Below are 19,172 nucleotides of genomic sequence, written 5' to 3'. Positions count from 1 at the left end.
TAAAAAATTATAAATTATTAGTTTTTAAATATAATTAGAAAATAAAAATTAATAATATATCATTAATATTTTATTGTATTTTTTTTTTCTTAATATCATTAAAATTTGTATTTAAAATTAAAATAAAAACTAAAAATTCTACCCACCCACGTTTTTTTCTTTTACCCTAAACCCTATCTCTCTCTCTCTTTCTCACTTCTCAGCCGCAACACTCACTCTCTCAACTCCCTCTCCCTCACGCTCGGCGAACAACACGAACGACGAATGATGAACGGCCAACGATCTTGGGTATTGGGCAAACGGTGGGGGGCTTGGGGGCCGGTCATGGGCAAACGACACATACGATAGGGGCTCGGGGGTCTTGGGTGGTTCGGTCTCGTGGAGGGGTCATGGGTGGCTCAGTCTCGCAGAGGGGTCGTGGGTGGCGGTGTAGGTAGCGGCGCGACAATGTGGCTGGGCTTGGCATCATGGATGCAGGCGCAAGTGAGGGACTCGACATCATTGGCTCAATCGACTGTAAGGCATGGGGCGTCCATGAGTGTTGGGTAAGTTTTCTTTCTCTCTGTTGGGGTAGATAGGAGGAATGCTATGGTATTATATTTTGTTTGTCCTCCTTTGGTTCTTACTGTTTTGGATTTTAAATTTGGTGTTAGAATATTACTTTATTCTAAAATTTTAGTCAAATATTATCATCTTTTGTTAGTAGTGGGGATGATTATTGACAATGGTATGAATGTTTTGTTTTGGATATTATTCAGATGATTAATGAAGGGAAAGAGATGGATATTATTCTATTTTCCTCCATTGGTTTATTTTATTTTGCTGTTTGCTACTTCCAAAGATGATGCTTTTTTTCACATTTTATTCATATCCGTAGCTATGCAAATTGTTGGTATATAATATTGTTTTAACTCTTAAATCATCGTTTAAACAAATGATTGTATATTCTATGTTTTGTTTGATAATGGTTGAGTTTTAGATATTTTGATTTATGTCCTAAGTCCTAACCTGCCTTGCAAATATTCAACTTTAACTGTAACTAAATGTGTTAAAACACTGAGAAAGAAGAAAAAAAAATATGACAGTGATCATTATTATGTTTTAGCCATTTGGGAAAAATTTGAGGTGGGCATGAAGAGTTTCTATTGATTTCAGTATTATTTTCAACTATTGTTGGGAAATGGATTACGTTGGAAGGTTCATATCTGAGGATCAATTCCTCGTGGGATCTGCTAGAGTTTCTACCCTCCTAATGATTATAAGGTTTAGAGTGAGGACATGATGTAGAAATAAAGAAATTCCTTTTTTATGTGTATAGAACACTAGGGGGAGATGCTTTGAACTATGTGCATGAGCAGCAAGTTTAATTATAGAAATGTACTTGAAAAGTTGGGCTGAACTAGAGAAGAGTAACATGAAAGTCTCAAGGCAGTGGCTGCTTGGGCAACATTGGACTGGATAAAATTTCTGGAGTCATGTAGTTTGAGTGTGGGGTTATCAGTGTTCTTGTCGTTCTTAAATAACAGATGAGATTTTTTAATTTCTAATTATTTCTGCTTATCTTACCACCTGTAAACCATGCATTGAAGCGGCAGCTATTTTTATTTTTTTCTTCTTTAAACAAACATTTATTAGTTATGTTTAATTTCTCTCTGAAGCATGAAAAGTTTCCAAAACATATTAGGACTTTGCCATCCTAAATTTAAATCTGTCAAGTAATTACTTTTCTTTGAGACAGAGTTTAGCAATTGTCCACTTCAATTCCTATAATGCTGTACATTTTATTCTGAAATATATATATATTAATGAGATGATATAAAAGTAAATCTCTTGCAAATTCTTTCACGCTCTTTTGGAACTGTCTATCATGCTAAATGGCGTGGCTCAGTAAGTAATCTTTATTTCATTGCCTTTCATCCATGATATACATTTACCTTTGTATTTTTGTTATGTCTAGTTGGTTAGGAAGTTCTTATTCTTTCTTAACCATAAAAGGTAGTCGTTTTATTCCACTGTAAATTTGTGATTTTAATTTTAGTTTAGTCAATTGATGTCTAACTTATTTTCTTTTTGGTATTCTTATTCCTTCTAAACCATAAAATTTAAGTCATTTAAAGCATTCCTCTGAACAAGTTTCTCTCTTATTCACTTTCCTTTTTAGCATAAGTGCCAAACACCCAATTCTTATATGACACAAACTTTTCATAATTCATATGGTGTCTTCAAGTTTCAATTTTGATGGGATGAGTAGGATATTGAACAAAGTGTGCTTGTGTTTGTAGCACATATTCCCAAAATGAAATGATCAATGTCAAATCATAGACCTCACCGTGTCTAAAAGAGCTCTGTTCCTCATTTCTGCTATACAATTTTACTCTGTTATGTGAAAAGAATAGGAGAAAATCCTAATTTATATTAAATGTTGCTAAAACTCATCTGAGTGGTATTTGTTGCTTCGATATGATCAAAGAGTCATCTTTATGTAATTACTTAAGTAGTTTTTGGTTTCTGCTTGATACCTCTTGAACTTTTAAAAGCTTCATACCTATGTTTATTAGATATGCATAATCATCTTGAGCAATCGTTCGTGAAGGAGATAAAATTCTAGCATCTTCATCTAACATGAATGTTTGTTAGACCACATATGTCATCAATATGTACTAATTCAAGAAAATTTGTAGCTCTAGCTCTTCTAGCTCTGAATGTCATTATAGCCATAGGGTCCATCTTTTACAAACCTTTGAATTCTTATTTAATTTCTTAGTTAATAGGTCCAGGATGCTAGTGACACAAATAGGTTTCTTTAGTATATATATATATATATATAAAATAATTCATATGCTCATTGTTGTAGGGTTTAGAATTAATGATTACATTGTATTTGTATTCGACATTTGATGTCTGCAACCTAGATTTCTTTGAATATTTCAATTTTGATCTTATTTTTAATTTTCCAAATCTAAATTTTCGTTCTGAAATGAAACCCTTTGGTTAGGCAAGTAGGAAGTTGCTCAATTGCAGACTTAGTCAAACAATCCTTGTTAACGCAAGCTCATATATAACAATTTTTGCGAAAGTACGCACAGTGGTGCCTTTTTAAAAGCAAGAGAGTTTGTAGTTGTCTGGTCATGATTTCTACTATTGTTGCTCTATTACTTTTCTTTTAAACTTGAATATTGGGTAGACCATTCATCTTTTAGTAAAACAAATACAAAGAAGTTGTTTTTTGATATGAACAATATGACAAGTAGTTAAAGAGAGAAACTTTACAAGACTTGCAATCAATCCTAGAGGTGAACAAGCAGGTCAGCCATTGGCTAAGCTTTTACTTGCAGTATATAGTTACCATAGTTATGAGAACTGGAAACTTCTGTTCAGGTTTAAAGCTGAAAATGTTTAATGTGTCTACCATTTTTCAATGCATTTTTTGCCTATCATCTCAGTGGAATGTCTCTGTCTGCTTCTGAAACTAAATATTTTAATAACCTTTAGGATGTTGCTGTCAAAGTTCTCAAGGAACAAGATTTTCATGCAAAGCACTTCAAAGAATTTCTAGAGGAGGTTTGCTATTTATTTATTATTATTTTTACGCTTTTTTTTTGGCTTTCAAAAACTATTAAGTCATTAAAGTATGAACAACGGTGAATTCTTTCTTCATCCTTTTTCAAAGACCAGTGAAATAGATTTTTCTGGTATTTTATTGTTAGTTGATACTTTTCTAAATTGTACTTTGGCTGTAGGTTGCTATCATGAAACGTTTGCAACATCCAAATATTGTTAGCTTTATTGGTGCAATTACTCAGCCGCCAAACTTCTCCATAGTTACAGAGTACTTAAAAAAGTAATAAGATTGTCTGATGTTGTCTTTCATGATGTCCATATTAATTGGTTGCCTCTCCCTTTTCTCATTTTTTTAATGCACTGAACAACGTTATTTATTTCAATTGCAGTGGTTGCTTGGATAAACTTTTAAGGAGGTCGAATGCTGGAGTTATACTTGATGAAAGGCTTCGGCTGAATATGGCTTACGATGTGGTAACGTCTTAGTGTGATTAGTTGCTTTTTTTTTTCTATGTTGAAAGAACTCGGCGACTGGCTATCTGCATCTTATTATTCATGGCTCCCCTATAAATGTTTAGTATAATCGTCTCCCCTCTTTTGTTTAGGATTCTTTCTCTGAAATCTATCTTGTTTTGTCGCTTGATATAGAAAATAGCTTAGTGTGGCAAAAGCTAGAATTTGTCTTTGGTAAAGACTTTCAACACTAGTTTTTATGAAATTGCAGTATTTTTTTTCTAGAGATGTGACACTCAAAGTTCTTTGGGATTTAAATGTTGGTTTGAAATTATTTCTTCATAGCATGTGGACTGTCTATAGGTTAATTAGTATGTGTGAGTAACTAAATATCTCTCCAAACTCCAATACTAAACCTAGACATTATGCAGATAGACATCTATTTTTAACGTTTTGCACTTAAATTTCTTTTATATTGGATATATGTAATTGATATTTTGATTAGTACATTATATCTTAAGTTTAAAACAATCATTTTTCAGTCTTAATTCAAATGAATTTGTATTTCTCTTAATAATTTATATCTAGTTGCATGAGGATTAAAATTTAATCATTAGAAAATGTTGAAATTTGTAAACAAATACAAGCGTGTCTAGCTTTCTTGAAACATTTTTCTTATCTAAAATTTCCTTGATTTTTTGGACGTGCTTATTTTCTAAAGGTATATTTTTTTTATAAATACAATATTCTAATATTAATTATCAGCTTGCAATGGATTGATTGTTTCTAAGCAAACTTTTGAAAAGTTTGATGAACCTAATAATTAAAGAACTTTTTTATAATGTGCAGGTCTACATTGAGATGCATTTCTTTGGCGCAATACTAGACAACATTGGTCGTTGAAGTTTTTAGAATAAAAAATATATTTCACTAACTTTGTATACATTTCTTGTTTAATATTTGGTGATGATAGAATTTGACTGTAGTATAAACTATCTTGTAATATGATTTTGTAAGCCGAGTAGACTAAATATTGAAATTATATTTTTGAGTAATTAATAAAAAAATATTTTTGTTGTATTTTCTTTTGAAAATTTTAGAAATCTAACATATATAATACATTTTGGACTCTCAAAGAGATATATATTTTTTTAAATCAAAATGAAAATTGTAGCTGCATTTTTTTAAAAAAAATTACTTTTAAGGGCATGCAAAGCGAGTCCTAAAATCTTAATTTAAAGACACTCAACGGGATCTTTTAGGACTTGCATTGCGAGTCCTAAAAAATTACAATTACTTAAAGGCACTCTGTTTAGGACTCGCGTTGCGAGTCCTAAAAACTTACTTAAAGGCACTCAACGGGAGTTTTTAGGACTTGCGTTGCGAGTCCTAAAAACATTCTTTTAGGACTCTCAATGCGAGTCCTGAAAACACTTTTTTAGGACTCGCAAAAAACCTCAGTTTTTAAGGCTCTCAAATAGAGAACTTGCGCCCCGCGAGTCCTAAAAAATTTTTTAGGACTCGCAATGCTAGTCCTAAAAAGTCTTTTTTGTAGTAGTGTACTTGAATGGTTAGACTTTTATTTTGGTTTAATAATGAAATTACGTTAGCTATTTTTATAGGATTGGTTATATTTCTAAACACGTTGATTTACTTGCTTTACCATGTTAATGACAGAATATATACTTATTCAACAGGTTTCAAATGGATCAACTTCTGTGTGCCCACACAATTGTTGTTTTTAAAGAAATGAATCGAGATCCTTATCAATATTTTTCTCCATATTACACAAAGGAAGTCATGGTTTTAACCTACAAAGAAATTATATACCTTCTTGGCAATGAAGACACTAGGCAAATACCTGAACATATAAAAGTTGTGAAAGTACACCCTCCAGAAGGAAAAATAAGAGTTGGTAGACCAAAGAAAAGAAGATGCAAAGCTACATGGGAGAGAAACAAAAAACCAAAAAAGTAAAACAAATGCGGGGATTGCGGTCAAAATGGACTTAACAAAAAGACTTGCAGAAATCCTTGACAAATAGATTAGATATTTACTTGCAAAATCGTACATTATTGCTTCATTTTTTTTCAAAACAATGTGAAAATTTCAATTGCTTGATCTATACAATTGTTTTGGTTCATTTCCTTTATGTTTTACTTCAAAATTACTAATAATTTCTATAATATTGTTTTGATTTATATGATGTTTTTTGGATTATAAGTTGTCGATTGCTGAATAGACTGATTAACAGTTGCTTAAAAAGGTTACTTTATATGTTGGCATATTAGGTTGCTTAGGAATTTTAAGGGTTGCATATCATGTTATTTTATGGGTTGCTTAAGAGTTTTCATAGTTTTTTGACAGGTTGTTTATGATAATTGTGGATTGCTTAAGAGTTGAATGGGTTGTTTACAAGTGGTTGTTTAAAGGGTTGCTTTAGATGTTTTTAAATTTTTTATTTGGAAATTATCAAAGAAAGGCATTAAATTATAAAACAATTATAACAAAAAACTAATAATAACTATATGAAAACTAACATGGTCAACAACAAGCTTAATAAATTGGGTATGAAAAGTAACTCTTAAGTACAACCAATAAGCATTTTGTCATGACAATAACAACTACATTAATAAATTTATTGGTTGTGTCTTGATATCTGCCTAATCACGACAAGCATACTCTCGTGCACTTTCATATCCACATTCTTGCTTTCCCACTGCATATGAGTATAGTAAATAAGCAAGCCTAGACCTATGACATTTGGCATCAAAATCAGGACTTGGAAACTCTTTTTCGCCAATGAAATACTCAGCAAAAGAGAACATATATATCGCACTATCTCTCCACAAGCACAAAAAAATAACATAAGTTATATCCTAAAAACAACATAATAAGATATTTAAGATTTCTAAAAATTAGAAAGAAGGAAAAACACACATAGAAAACTCAGAAGAAATGTCATCATCCATAACTACTTTAAAGAAGCAACTTGAGTTCTCCCAACATAAGGCTCTAAAGAGAAGTCTATATCGGTACGCTCATAAAATCCAATGATAGACAAATAAGTAGGCAGCAACACACGAAATGGTTCTATAGTTAGAAATGAAACATGATCCTTACGATCACATCTCAAAGTATTGTAAACATGAATCAACCTGTCTTTGAAAGACAATATATTAAGGAACCAATGCTTTTCAGTCTTAACTAAAATAGGAAAAAGAACATGATCTACTTGTAGCCAAGATTTGTTGCAACTCAATGCAAAGCCCATCATAACCTCAGCAACAACGTGGTTGCGATTCATTACCCCATGATCGCGATTCTTCTTTAAGAAAAAAGAATCATAAATGGCTTCAATCCTCTTTTGAAAGGTAGTATTATTTGTAGTGAACTTCAAAACAGTCGAGTCACAATACATACCTTTCTTCCTCAAATAATAAAAGACTACATCAACATGCTGCAAAGAAAATCAAATTTATAATACATTTTAGCAACTAAATAAAGAAAGTAAACTAAAATAAATAAATTAAATAGAACAATATAAACAAAAAATAAAATAAAAACAAGAAATGAACCCCAAGTTGCAACCCGGGAATGATAAGGTTGTCCTCTTTAGAGTACAATCTCGATCTATTAAAAATCAAATAAATAAGATACAATTAGAAAACTTAAAGAAATAACTAAAATAGAGATAAGAAGAAACTAAATAAAAACATCACTTGTTATTACTTTTCATTCCTTTATCAAGCCATACGTAGAATTCTTGAATAGCGACAAAGTCAAGCAATTCACTAATTTTGTCATCTAATGGGAAAAGTCCTTTGACAACCTTGATCCCTCCTGTAGATTGAATCACACTACTTTGCCTAGAAGAAGAACAAAAAGTTTGTAAAAAAGGTGATTGCAAGCATGGTGGAAGCTTAATTGTCATTTTTGGTAGAGCAAGTGTAACATATCCCAAGTTACTCTCACTACTACCAACATAAGGGACAATAGTTGTGCAAGGAATAGGAGATACCTATAAAACAAAATAATTGAAAAGAAAGTAAACATAAGAAACAAAAGATAAAATTGAATAAAAAAAAATGTAGTTTGAACAAAATCCCATAAAAATGCATCATTACAGCAACCAAAATAATCATATAAACAACTACAACAACCATAAACCATAACAACATAATTCATTTAAATAACCCAAAAGACCATAAACAGTGTAATACAAAATAAATTTAAATAAAAACAAATAAATAAGGAAACAATGACTAAAACTATACCCCAGTTGCCTTCATCGCGTCTACAGCTTTATAGACATTTTGTATAGCCTCGTCAATTCGATGTCTGATAAAGAATCCAAAAAAGACACTTTTGGATCTTCGGCAACTGCCTCAACAACCTCACCAGCAACCTCACTAGCAACATCAGCAACCTCACTGGCAACCTCACCGCAACCTGAGTTGCAACTCCAGCAACTTCTAGATCTTTAGCAACTTGAAAAGCAACTTCAGAAACCTCAGCAAGTGGGGCTGCAACTTCAACAACCTCACCAACAACCTTTAACACAATATCATTAACCTCACCTGTAATTTGAGTTGTAACTCCATCAACTTCAACAACCTGGGCAACTTGAGATGGAACTTTACAAATATCATGACAATCATCAACCTACAGAATAAACATACAAATAAGCAAGCAAAAACATATAAATGATATAGATATATTTATAAGTTTTTTTTTTTTTTGCAAAATAAAATAAACTCAACCTTAGAATCTTCATCCTTCTTTCCTCCACTATATTTTTCATTATTGTTATCCAAAAAATTGGCAATGATGACATGGCAAGTGATCCCAGCACACGTGGCTGACATCTGGAGGAACTCTGCTAGTGTATCGACCAGAAGGTATATTATAAGTAGGAGGTGGCCCAGCCTCACCTACGACCAGTCTGGTCGATAGTTCCGCATGAAACGTAATATTACTATAAAGATCTTTGTAAGTCCCAAATTTAACTCACACAATCTCCTGAGTATCCGATTATTCAGGAGAGAACATCTGTAACAATCTTGTGTAATCCCCTTTGAGCCTATAAATAGAGAAAGATAGCTCAAGGAAGGGACTTTTGGCTTTTGAATTATTTGAGACTAGAATAATTCTCCTTGGAATATTGTATTGCTCTTCAGAGGTTAGTGAAACTCATTGAACCCTTGTTCTTTGATCACTCCTTTGATTCTCATATCAATAATAATCTAAGTGGACGTAGGTCATTACCAAATCCTGGGGCCGAACCACTATAAAATATCGTGTTCTTATTACTTTTTGCCATTTGATTCTTGTCAACACATTCATTCACATCAAGCATATTCTGAATTCGTGTCAGTAGACCAAAATCTGGGTCAACATTCTGGTGCTTTCATTGGGAGCTTGATTTATCATTGTTGAGAAAACCAATGGCGAAAACTGCAAGGAAAACTGGATAGGCGGCCGCCGCTGCACCGTCAAACCCGCCTCCTCCTGCAAGCGTGGCTGAGGATGAGCCACATTTAGATTTTGAGGAAGAAGAAATGGATGATGCGACGCTGAAGAGTACTCTGGGAGCGCTGCAAGAAGAGCTGGCTAATCTAAGATCCAGTCAAGAGACAGCTGCCGAGGTTATGGCACAGCAGCAGGAGATTGAACGGCAGCGCACGGAGTTAAGCGAAAGACAGGCGGAGATGGACCGCCGCCAGAGCGAAGCCATGGCAGCCCTTGAGCCAGCCTTGCAACTGGCTAGGAATCAGGTCGCGCCTGTCTCGCAGCCTGACCAACCTGTCAATGGGCCACCCTAGAGGGGTCCCAATCCTAGCCCACCAATCCAGCCCTCAAGTCCGCAAAGGCCCGAGCAGCCTCAGGTGCCCCATGACGATGTTCCACTAGAACCTGGGGCACAGCCACCATCCCCAGCTGCTCGAGGTAATCCCCCGCAACAGAGGCAGAATAGGGTCGAGCGTCAGCCTCGCAGTCCTAGACGCCGTAGGGGTGATGAGCCAAACCTACCGAACAGAGGTCAGTACCCTCCTGGTAACAGGAGGGACTCAGAGTTAGGCTCTGCGGTCCGGGGTCCCCCATGGTATGATAATGCACGGGGACACAACGACCAGCACAGGCCGCCCTCTAACGCTCGGAACGCTTCAGCCAGGGATGGAAATCGAGGGAACAGTCAATCCCACCATAGCCAATCGAGGTTCAGAGATGGCCATGGATATAATGAGGCCGACTCAGGCAAGGGAAACGCTGGCCGAAGGAATGAAGAAAGAGGTAAAGGCAGGAGCCAGGTACCTCAAGATGACCAACCCAATAGACGGGATGCTGGGGGGCAGCCCAGGCAAAATAATGTCTTCAACCGGCTCGGGGGTAGCGAGCAGCGGAGAAGAGACGAGGATTTGCGAGACGTGCTCAACGATCGCCGCGAGCGACATGGCAAAAACGTCCCCCCAGCAACAGAGGCTACAGCGATTCCTGCCGCTGTACAGGCCCAGATAGACGCCCTCAATCAGGCAATGCAACAGCTGGTCAGGAGAAGGACATCTTATATCGATCACGATAGGAGGAAAGGCACCCCTTTCGTACAGAGGATAGCTAATGCAGAAACTCCAAGCCAGTTCAAAATTCCTACGCTTCCAAACTTTGACGGGTACGGAGACCCAGTATCCCATGTCAATAAGTTTGAAATACAAATGGACATTCAGAAAGTGTCCGAAGACGCTCGTGTAGGATCTTCCCTGCAACACTTTCTAAAGCTGCGCAGGAATGGTTTTTTAAGTTCCCGCCCGCAAGCATAGTTTCTTGGGAAATGTTCGTAAGGGAGTTTTACGGACAGTTCTATGCAGGTCATGTGCATCCGACCGAAGCAAATTAGCTGGTTGAAATTCGCCAGCAGGATGGAGAATCAGTGAAGGACTACATCCAGCGCTTTATGCGAGAAGCAGCTGGAGCAAAAACGGTGGGAGACGAAGACAAAATGATGGCCATAACCGCAGTGGTTAGGCGTCGCTCCCCTCTCTGGAAAAGCTTCGAAAGGAAGGAGTAAGAACTATCCAGGAATTCCTAGACCGGGCCGATCGTTACATCAAGCTCGAAGATGCCATTGTCGACGATGGAAAGCCTTTAGGAAAGGATAAGAAAACAGCCGAGCCCGCCAAAGCCGCCAATGGGTCCAAACCTAATGGCAACGACAAAGGCAACGGGAACGACAACGGCAATGGGAAGAATGGTGGAAAACGGCCATATAACGAGCCTTCCACCTCCGACAATAAACGAGCGAAGGGTAACCGTTATGAACCTCGGTTCACTAACTACACTGCCCTCGTTGAGTCTCGGGGAGAGGTTTATCAGGCCACAAGCTCTAGTGTGCCTTATAAAAAACCTGGCCCCATTCGAAAGGATATTTCGAAGAGGGACACTACCAAGTTCTGTCGTTACCATAACGACTACAGACATGACACCAACGAATGCAACCAACTGAAAGACGAAATCGAGTTCCTTATTAGACAAGGACACTTGAGGAGATACGTACGGGCCTCGGGAAATTCCCAACGAGAAGCTCCGGGTAGCAACGAGCAGGCTCCCACGCGCCAACGCTCGCTACCCTTACAGCCTTCCCCCGTGACTGGCACACTCTTAACCATCTGTGGAGGCCCGCACCTCGCTGGAAATAGCGGAAAGGCCAGGGAACGATATGCTCGGACCTTGCACCACGACCAGGACATCAAGATGATGACTGTTGAGGACCGTGCACCAAAAAAGGCTCGGTCAGACGAAGGCGAAATAACCTTCTCTGATGGCGATGCCCAACACGTCCAGTTCCCACATTCCGATCCGCTAGTCGTGGACATCCAAATGGCCAACATGATGGTGAAAAGAGTGTTGGTCGATACAGGAAGTTCGGTGAATATCCTGTATAAGTCTTCGCTGGAACGCATGAAGCTATCCGTTAAGGACCTGGAGCCTTGCAACCAAACGATATACGGCTTCTCTGGAGAAGGACTCGCCCCCGCCGGATTGATCAGACTACCAGTGAAGACAGGTACAGCGCCTGCTACAAGGACATTACTCGCCACTTTCGTAGTGGTCGATTGTCCTTCGGCGTACAATGCGTCATTGGGAGGCCTATACTAGTTGATCTACGGGCCGTCATCTCTATGTGGCACTTAGCCATGAAGTTCCCAACGGACGCAGGAGTAGGACGCGTGTTGGGAAACTAGAGGGAAGCCAGGGAGTGCTATAACGCCTCAGTAACGAAGGCAAAAAAAGGAACATCAAAGAGCACTACCTCGGATAGGTTGCAGATGGCAGTTGATACATAAACCCAATCCGGTGACGAAGTCACCAAATAGGGTGTTGCCCAAAGTGAGGATAGAGACTTAGATCCTCGCTTTGGGGATTTTGGAAAAAATGTTGGACCCGTCGAGGACCTGGAAGAGGTCCAACTCAACGAAAAAGACCCGACCAGAGTTGTAAAGGTCGGGAAAAACCTGGAGCCCACCACGAAGCACGCACTGGTGGAATTTTTGCGGAAGAACCAGGAGGATTTTGCCTGGTCACACAAAGACATGGCCGAGATAGATCCTGCAGTTATCAACCATGTCCTAAATATAGACAAGACTTTTCCACCCGTGCAACAGAAGAGAAGGCTGCTTGATAAGGATAAATCGAGAGCCTTAAAGGAAGAAGTTGAAAGATTAAAGGAGAATGGGTTCATCAGGGTGGCATTTTATCCATCGTGGGTCTCCAATCCAGTGCTGGTTCCCAAGCCTAACGGCAAATGGCGAACCTGCGTGGATTTTACAGACCTCAATAAAGCCTGCCCAAAGGACTGCTTCCCACTCCCAAGAATCGACCAGCTGGTCGATGCAACTGTAGGGCACGAGATCCTCTCGTTCATGGATGCATATTCGGGCTACAACCAGATTAGCATGCATCCCCCTGATGAGGATCACACCAACTTTCGGACCGATACAGGCTTATACTGTTATAAAGTAATGCCTTTCGAACTGAAAAACGCAGGTGCGACTTACCAACGGCTAGTCAACCACATGTTTAAGGAGCTGATCGGAGTAAACATGGAGGTATACGTGGATGACATGCTGGTAAAGTCTAAAAAGGCAGAAGGACATGTAAGGGATTTACAAGAGTGCTTTGATGTATTGAACAAATACCAAATGAAGTTAAATCCCCTGAAATGTTCCTTCGGAGTTGGATTAGGGAAGTTTTTGGCGTCATTGTAAATTCAAGAGGAATCGAGGCCAACCCCGACAAGATAAAGGCCCTGATCGACATGAAATCGCCAGGAAGGGTCAAAGATGTACAAAGTTTAACCGGGAGAATCGCAGCCCTAAGTAGATTTATTTCGAAGTCAATAGACAAGTGCGTCCCTTTCTTCAATCTACTTAGGGGAAATAAGAAGTTTGAATGGACAGGAGACTGCGAACAGGCATTCCAGGCCTTGAAAGCTCATATGGTGCAGCCTCCCATCTTATCAAAGCCAATCGAAGGAGAAACTTTGTTTATTTACCTGGCAATTGCTGAAGTTGCTGCTAGCGCGGTGCTGGTGCGAAAAGACGAAGGCGTGCAGAAAGCAGTCTACTATGTTAGCAAGAGACTGATCGGGGCAGAGTTGAGATATCCACCAATTGAAAGGTTAGCATATTGCTTAATCCTGGCCTCTAGAAAGTTACGCCTTTACTTTCAAGCCCATCCTATCACAGTTTTAACTGACCAGCCCCTTCGGCAAGTCCTCCAAAAACCAGAAGCGGCTGGACGATTATTAAAATGGGCAGTCGAACTAGGGCAGTTCGATATAACCTATTCACCGCGAGCAGAAGTCAAGGGACAAGTCTTGGCCGATCTTATTGCAGAGTTCACCGAACTCCCAGACAGCGAGCAGTGCAAACAGCCTAGTGCGCCTGAGCCTCAAGAGAAAGCTCCTTCGTGGAAGTTATTCACGGATGGGTCGTCCAACGAATCCCACGCTGAAGCGGGAGTGATATTGATAACGCCGGAAGGGCATCGATTTCACTGCGCCATCAGGTTCGACTTCGCCGCGTCAAATAATGAAGCCGAATACGAAGCACTCCTCGCCGGATTGAGAATGGCAAAAGATATGAGCATAAAGGCGCTTGATATTTATAGTGACTCACAGCTGGTCGTGAACCAGGTTCTAGGAGAATATCAAGCGCGAGGCTTAAAAATGGTGGCCTACTTGAATAAAACAAAGGACCTACTAGCCCAGTTCACGGAATACACCCTTCAGCAAATTCCGCGAGATCAAAATTCAAACGCAGACGCCTTAGCAAAACTTGCGAGCGCAAAAGATGCTGACACCTTGAACATTGTGCCAGTAGAAAGACTGAGTGAGCCAAGCATACAAGCGGTTGAGATCAATATGGAGATTCGAATGGAGGATACGTGGATGGCACCTTACCTGGATTATCTGACGAACGGTGTGCTACCAGCCGATAGAAACAAAGCCAGAACTCTACAAAGGCGAGCTGCTAGGTACATACTGGTCGATGGTGTTATGTAGCGAAGAGGATATTCCATACCACTACTTAGATGCGTTACACCAGGAAAAACTAAGGAACTCATGAAAGAGGTGCATGAAGGCTTCTGCAGGGATCACGCTGGGGGGCAGAGTTTGGCAAAGAAGATTCTAAGGCAAGGCTACTTCTGGACAACTATGAATGAGGATTCGATGGAGTTTGTACGAAGATGCGATAAGTGTCAAAGGTTCTCCAAGATTCCACGAGCAGCTCCAAATGAATTGAAACAGATGCAAAGCCCGTGGCCTTTTGCAGTATGGGGTATAAATTTGATTGGATCCCTTCCTACAGGGAAAGGCGGAGTAAAGTACGCAGTCGTGGCAGTTGATTACTTTACTAAATGGGCCGAAGCTGAACCCCTCGCCACCATAACGACCAAGAAAGTTCTTGACTTTGTCATCAAGAACATTGTTTGCTGCTATGGCTTGCCCAGGAAGATTGTTTCAGACAATGGAACCCAATTTGACAGCGACTTGTTCACCGACTTCTGCGAAAGGCATGGAGTTATTAAAAGCTTTTCTTCAGTTGCGCATCCCCAAGCAAACGGGCAGGTCAAAGCTGTGAATAAGACTCTTAAAGATACCCTGAAGAAAATACTTGAAGAAGCTAAAGGAGCATGGCCAGAGCAGCTGCCTGAAGTCCTCTGGTCGTATAGAACGTCTCACCGAACAGCGACAGGACATACCCCATTTTCCTTAGCCTACGGATATGAGGCGATGTTGCCTGTCGAATTAGATCCCCCCTCACATCAACGTATAACGTACGACCAGGACCAGAACAACCAACTGATGATGGAGTCCCTAAACTCAATTGACGAGATACGGGAGAAGGCCCAACTCCGAGTTGCTGCTTACCAGCAAAAAGTCGCCCGGTACTTTAACTCCAAAGTTACAGAAAGAAAATTCAACGTCGGTGACTTGGTGCTACGACGAGTTTTCTTAAATACCCGCGACCCCACTGCTGGAGTACTCGGACCTAATTGGGAAGGACCTTACCAGATCAAAGAAGTCCTTCATCCGGGCACCTACAAACTTGCACGCCTAAACGGAGATCTCGTTCCACGTTATTGGAATGGAGAACACCTGCACAAGTATTATCAGTGAACAGTCCTTTTTAAAGGACTGGCTTGTATAAAGTTTTACTTTTTACAAGTTTTACAAAGAGGGTTAGCCACATTGTATGGCTAATCGCTCGTATATGTAAGATTCTATTTTAGAATCACTCGTAAAGACATGTTTAGTCCATTTTTAATACGAGATTATAAGGGACTGTGCGCAGCTAGTCATTCTTGCAAACCTTTGTAAATTTATATTTACAAGTATTTGTTCATTACGTGTGTTGTTTTGCTGTATTACAAGTATTACTTTTTCACCCGAGCAGAAATGTTCAAACAGGTCATGGTCAAGGCAAGTGACCAAGGACCTAAAGCTCCTCGATCACTTGGGGGGCATATAAGGCACATCGATAGCAAAGCGTACCATGAGGTATGTAAACACATGAACAAAATGAGTGAAAGCATGCTAAGGTACTTAGAGTATTTTTCAAAATTTATATTTTGTTAAATCAAGCCAAAGTACTATGCTAAGTTCGGTCATACGGACAAATGTTATAATAAATGAGAATATTATAGCATCATGATGCAATCTTTTACACCGAAAGCATCACTGCATGGATGTAACCGTTCAAATAAAAGGAAAAGTTTGCTACCCATGCAGCAAATTCAAAAAAAAAAAAGTATTGTCTTTACATCACGACCCATGGGTTGTGTAATCAAAAGAAAGAAAAAATAATAAAGCTCAAGAGGCATTGGGAGTAGAAGGGTCTTTATCAGCATTCTGATTGGTCGCGTCCTCGACGACTCCTTCTTCTTCTGCACCAGCGAGGCTTGGGGAAGCAGGGATCCTTGCTCTGGCCTCCTCTTCAGCCAGTTGAGCAGTGCAGCGAGCCAGCTCAGCAGTCCTAACATCCTCTGAAAGATAACTGAAGTTGGCTCCCTGATTGTGTTTCCAGAAGTTGTAAAAACACCGGAGCGTCGTCTTCTTATACCTTTTCAGATTCTTGGAGTTGTCAAGCTTCAGCTGCTCCACTTGGCTCTCAAGGGTGGCGATGGCCTCGTCCTTGGACTTGAGCTCCTCACCCAGTCTCTTGACTTCACGATACTGGATTCGGCTGGACTCCTGGTACTCCTCCCTCTGCTTCCTAATAGCTGCCTTCGAAGCTTCAGCCTCCGATAGCTTCGTCACCGCGACATCCCTTTGCTGAACCATCACCTCCAACTCCTTTGCATGCCTGGCCTCTGCAGCCGAAAGTTCCTCGGCCGCTTTCACCTGGTGCCTCTCGATAGCCTTTGCCCGAGCCTGTTCGATGGTGGCTTGGGTGCAGGTACGAGCAGTAGTTGCAGACAGCAAAGCCTGAGGACAGAAGATAAAGTTAGAACCTGTTGCAAAAAATAAAAAAGTCTAAGGCCAAAGAGATAAAGAAGCACTTACGCTGGCTATTTCGTTCAGGGTCCTGTTCAGAATTTGGTCGACCCCCATACTCTCTGCCTCAACCATAGCATTTTTGACGCGGTCGTTCTTCACGATGTGCGCAAGGCAGTCTTTTGCTGCTCGTAAGGCATGGCTCGAAAGTTTGGTCCCAACAGTTTCTTCCCGCTTGTTTTGTTCCCTGCTGGGCGCAGCCGGAGGGTTTTTCGGAGTAGGAGGAGTCGGGGCAGGAGGAGTCTCCTTCTCAGCAGGAGCTGGAGGATGAGCAGAAGTTTGCCCAGTTGGCACGTCCTTGGAAGCTTCTGTTCGACTCTTTTTGGCAGGTCCCTAGCTTGTTTCGCCATTGTGTCTCCTTGACGACTTTCGCCAGAGCTGAGGAACCTCCTCTTCCTCCTCAGCCTGGTATAAGTCGAAGACGTTGGGAGTGGCCATATATGCACACAAATAAAAACATGCAAAGGGTAAAGATAAAGGCAGATGAAGACTCTTTATCAAACAGAAAAGAAGGTCACAAAGTTAATACCCGAGCTACAACTACTGGTCGCTATACTATTGACTCTATTAGTCATACACTCATTATCTGGCATGAAGAAGTCTGGCCCTAGATTTGGAGTATATGTAAAGTTGCCCTCCCCGTCAAACAAGTGACAGGGAATTGGCAAGCTATTTAAAAGCAAAATAACTTTACCGTTCTCATCAGAGGATTCCCCCAAGTCCACAACCGGCTCTTTGGCCTTTTGTTTCCCCTTGCCTTGGGGAGCAGAAGGCCTTTCTGCGGAAGGATTGCCCATGAGCTCCCTGATTGTAACCCCCGTCTGCCTCCTTCGTGGAGGAGACGCAGGAGGTTGCTGCTCGGGAACCCCCTCGGCAGTGGCATCGGCTACCACGGGTCCTCTTGTTTCATGGCGAGAAGCCAGGAGGCCAAACAGCCTCAAGTTTTTATCAGTAACCAGGGACTTGACGCTTTTTTCTGCGTCTGTCATCCTGGTCAATGCATTGGACCTCAACACCATGTCTGGTGTTGGGGTCGGACGTAACCATGGGCCTGAAAAACAAAGTATACTTTAAGAAAGATGAAGGAAATTTCGATGATTGAAAAGTATCGACCAGAAAAACATCACTTACCTCCTCGAGCGAAGGCCATGTTGTTGCTGGTCAGGTCCGGCGTAAGGAAGTACTCCTTGCTGTACTGCCCCACGTTGGATATGTGCGTGGTGGCACTCAGGAACGTTCGGTTTGTCTCCTGGTGACAAAGATGGAAGAATCCCGTCCCATACTATTGCGGGTTGGACTTAAGGTCAAAGAGATAATTGACCTCATGGGGGGGGGGGGGGGAGGCTCTGGCCAATTTTTAAGTTTGTACAGGATATAGAGTGCGGCCAGCATTCTATATCCATTTGGAGTAATCTGGAAGGGGGCGACATCAAAATAATCGGCCACCCCCTGATAAAAAGGATGTAGAGGGAGGCTAGCCCCCGCCTCTATGTGATACCGAGACCAAGCACTATATACACCTTCGGGGAGGTTAACCCTTTGGTCTGCAGAAGGAATTTTGAGGTTGATCCCTGTGAGGGGATACTTCCTGAGATAGTTGGCAAGCATCCTAGGAATCACTAGGCTGGTCGGGGAGATATACCACTCGACATCAGGCATATTCTGATGGCGAGGGCGTGCTCTAATTTGGATGTTAGGGTCAGGAACAGGATTGTCTTGACCGCTGGTCGAGGGAACCCTAGCCTATGAATCAGGCTGGGCAGGAGGGTTTGGACTATTGTCGGAGTCAGGTCTTTTCTTGCCTAAAGATTTGGAACGAGCCATTTGAGGAGGAGAAGGACGAGGTCGGGACGAGGATCGAGGAAAAGGAATCTCGTGGATTCGGTCAGTCGGTTGTTCTTCACCTTCGAGCAGCTGGGCGAGAAGGTCGTCGTCGATGGGCCGTTCACCTCCCCACAAATCTGGCATCAAGGTCTGCAAACAGAAGAATGGGGAGGTGAGGATAAAGAATTTTTAAAGGCTTTTTAGAGTAACGCTGGTCGAGTATAAAAGTCAAGCTTTTATACGACATCATTCTAACAAAAAGCTAAATCTTTCTACA

At 40.6% G+C, this 19,172-nt stretch overlaps 1 protein-coding gene across 1 annotated transcript; it reads left to right on the top strand.

Annotated features, from left to right (window-relative positions):
• Window positions 1-175: 175 nt before the first annotated feature.
• LOC133777999 (serine/threonine-protein kinase CTR1-like) lies at window positions 176-5,058 on the top strand. The gene is made up of 5 exons (XM_062217799.1): window positions 176-545; window positions 3,493-3,561; window positions 3,741-3,841; window positions 3,951-4,035; window positions 4,864-5,058. The coding sequence occupies exons 1-5, from the start codon at window positions 468-470 to the stop codon at window positions 4,915-4,917; spliced, it is 387 nt and encodes a 128-aa protein (XP_062073783.1). The 5' UTR covers window positions 176-467; the 3' UTR covers window positions 4,918-5,058.
• Window positions 5,059-19,172: the final 14,114 nt, after the last annotated feature.

The sequence above is a fragment of the Humulus lupulus genome, chromosome 5, assembly GCF_963169125.1.
Source record: "Humulus lupulus chromosome 5, drHumLupu1.1, whole genome shotgun sequence".
NCBI lineage: Eukaryota > Viridiplantae > Streptophyta > Magnoliopsida > Rosales > Cannabaceae > Humulus > Humulus lupulus.
Note: the sequence above shows the minus strand (reverse complement) of the source record. Positions and strands in the feature narration are given on the sequence as shown.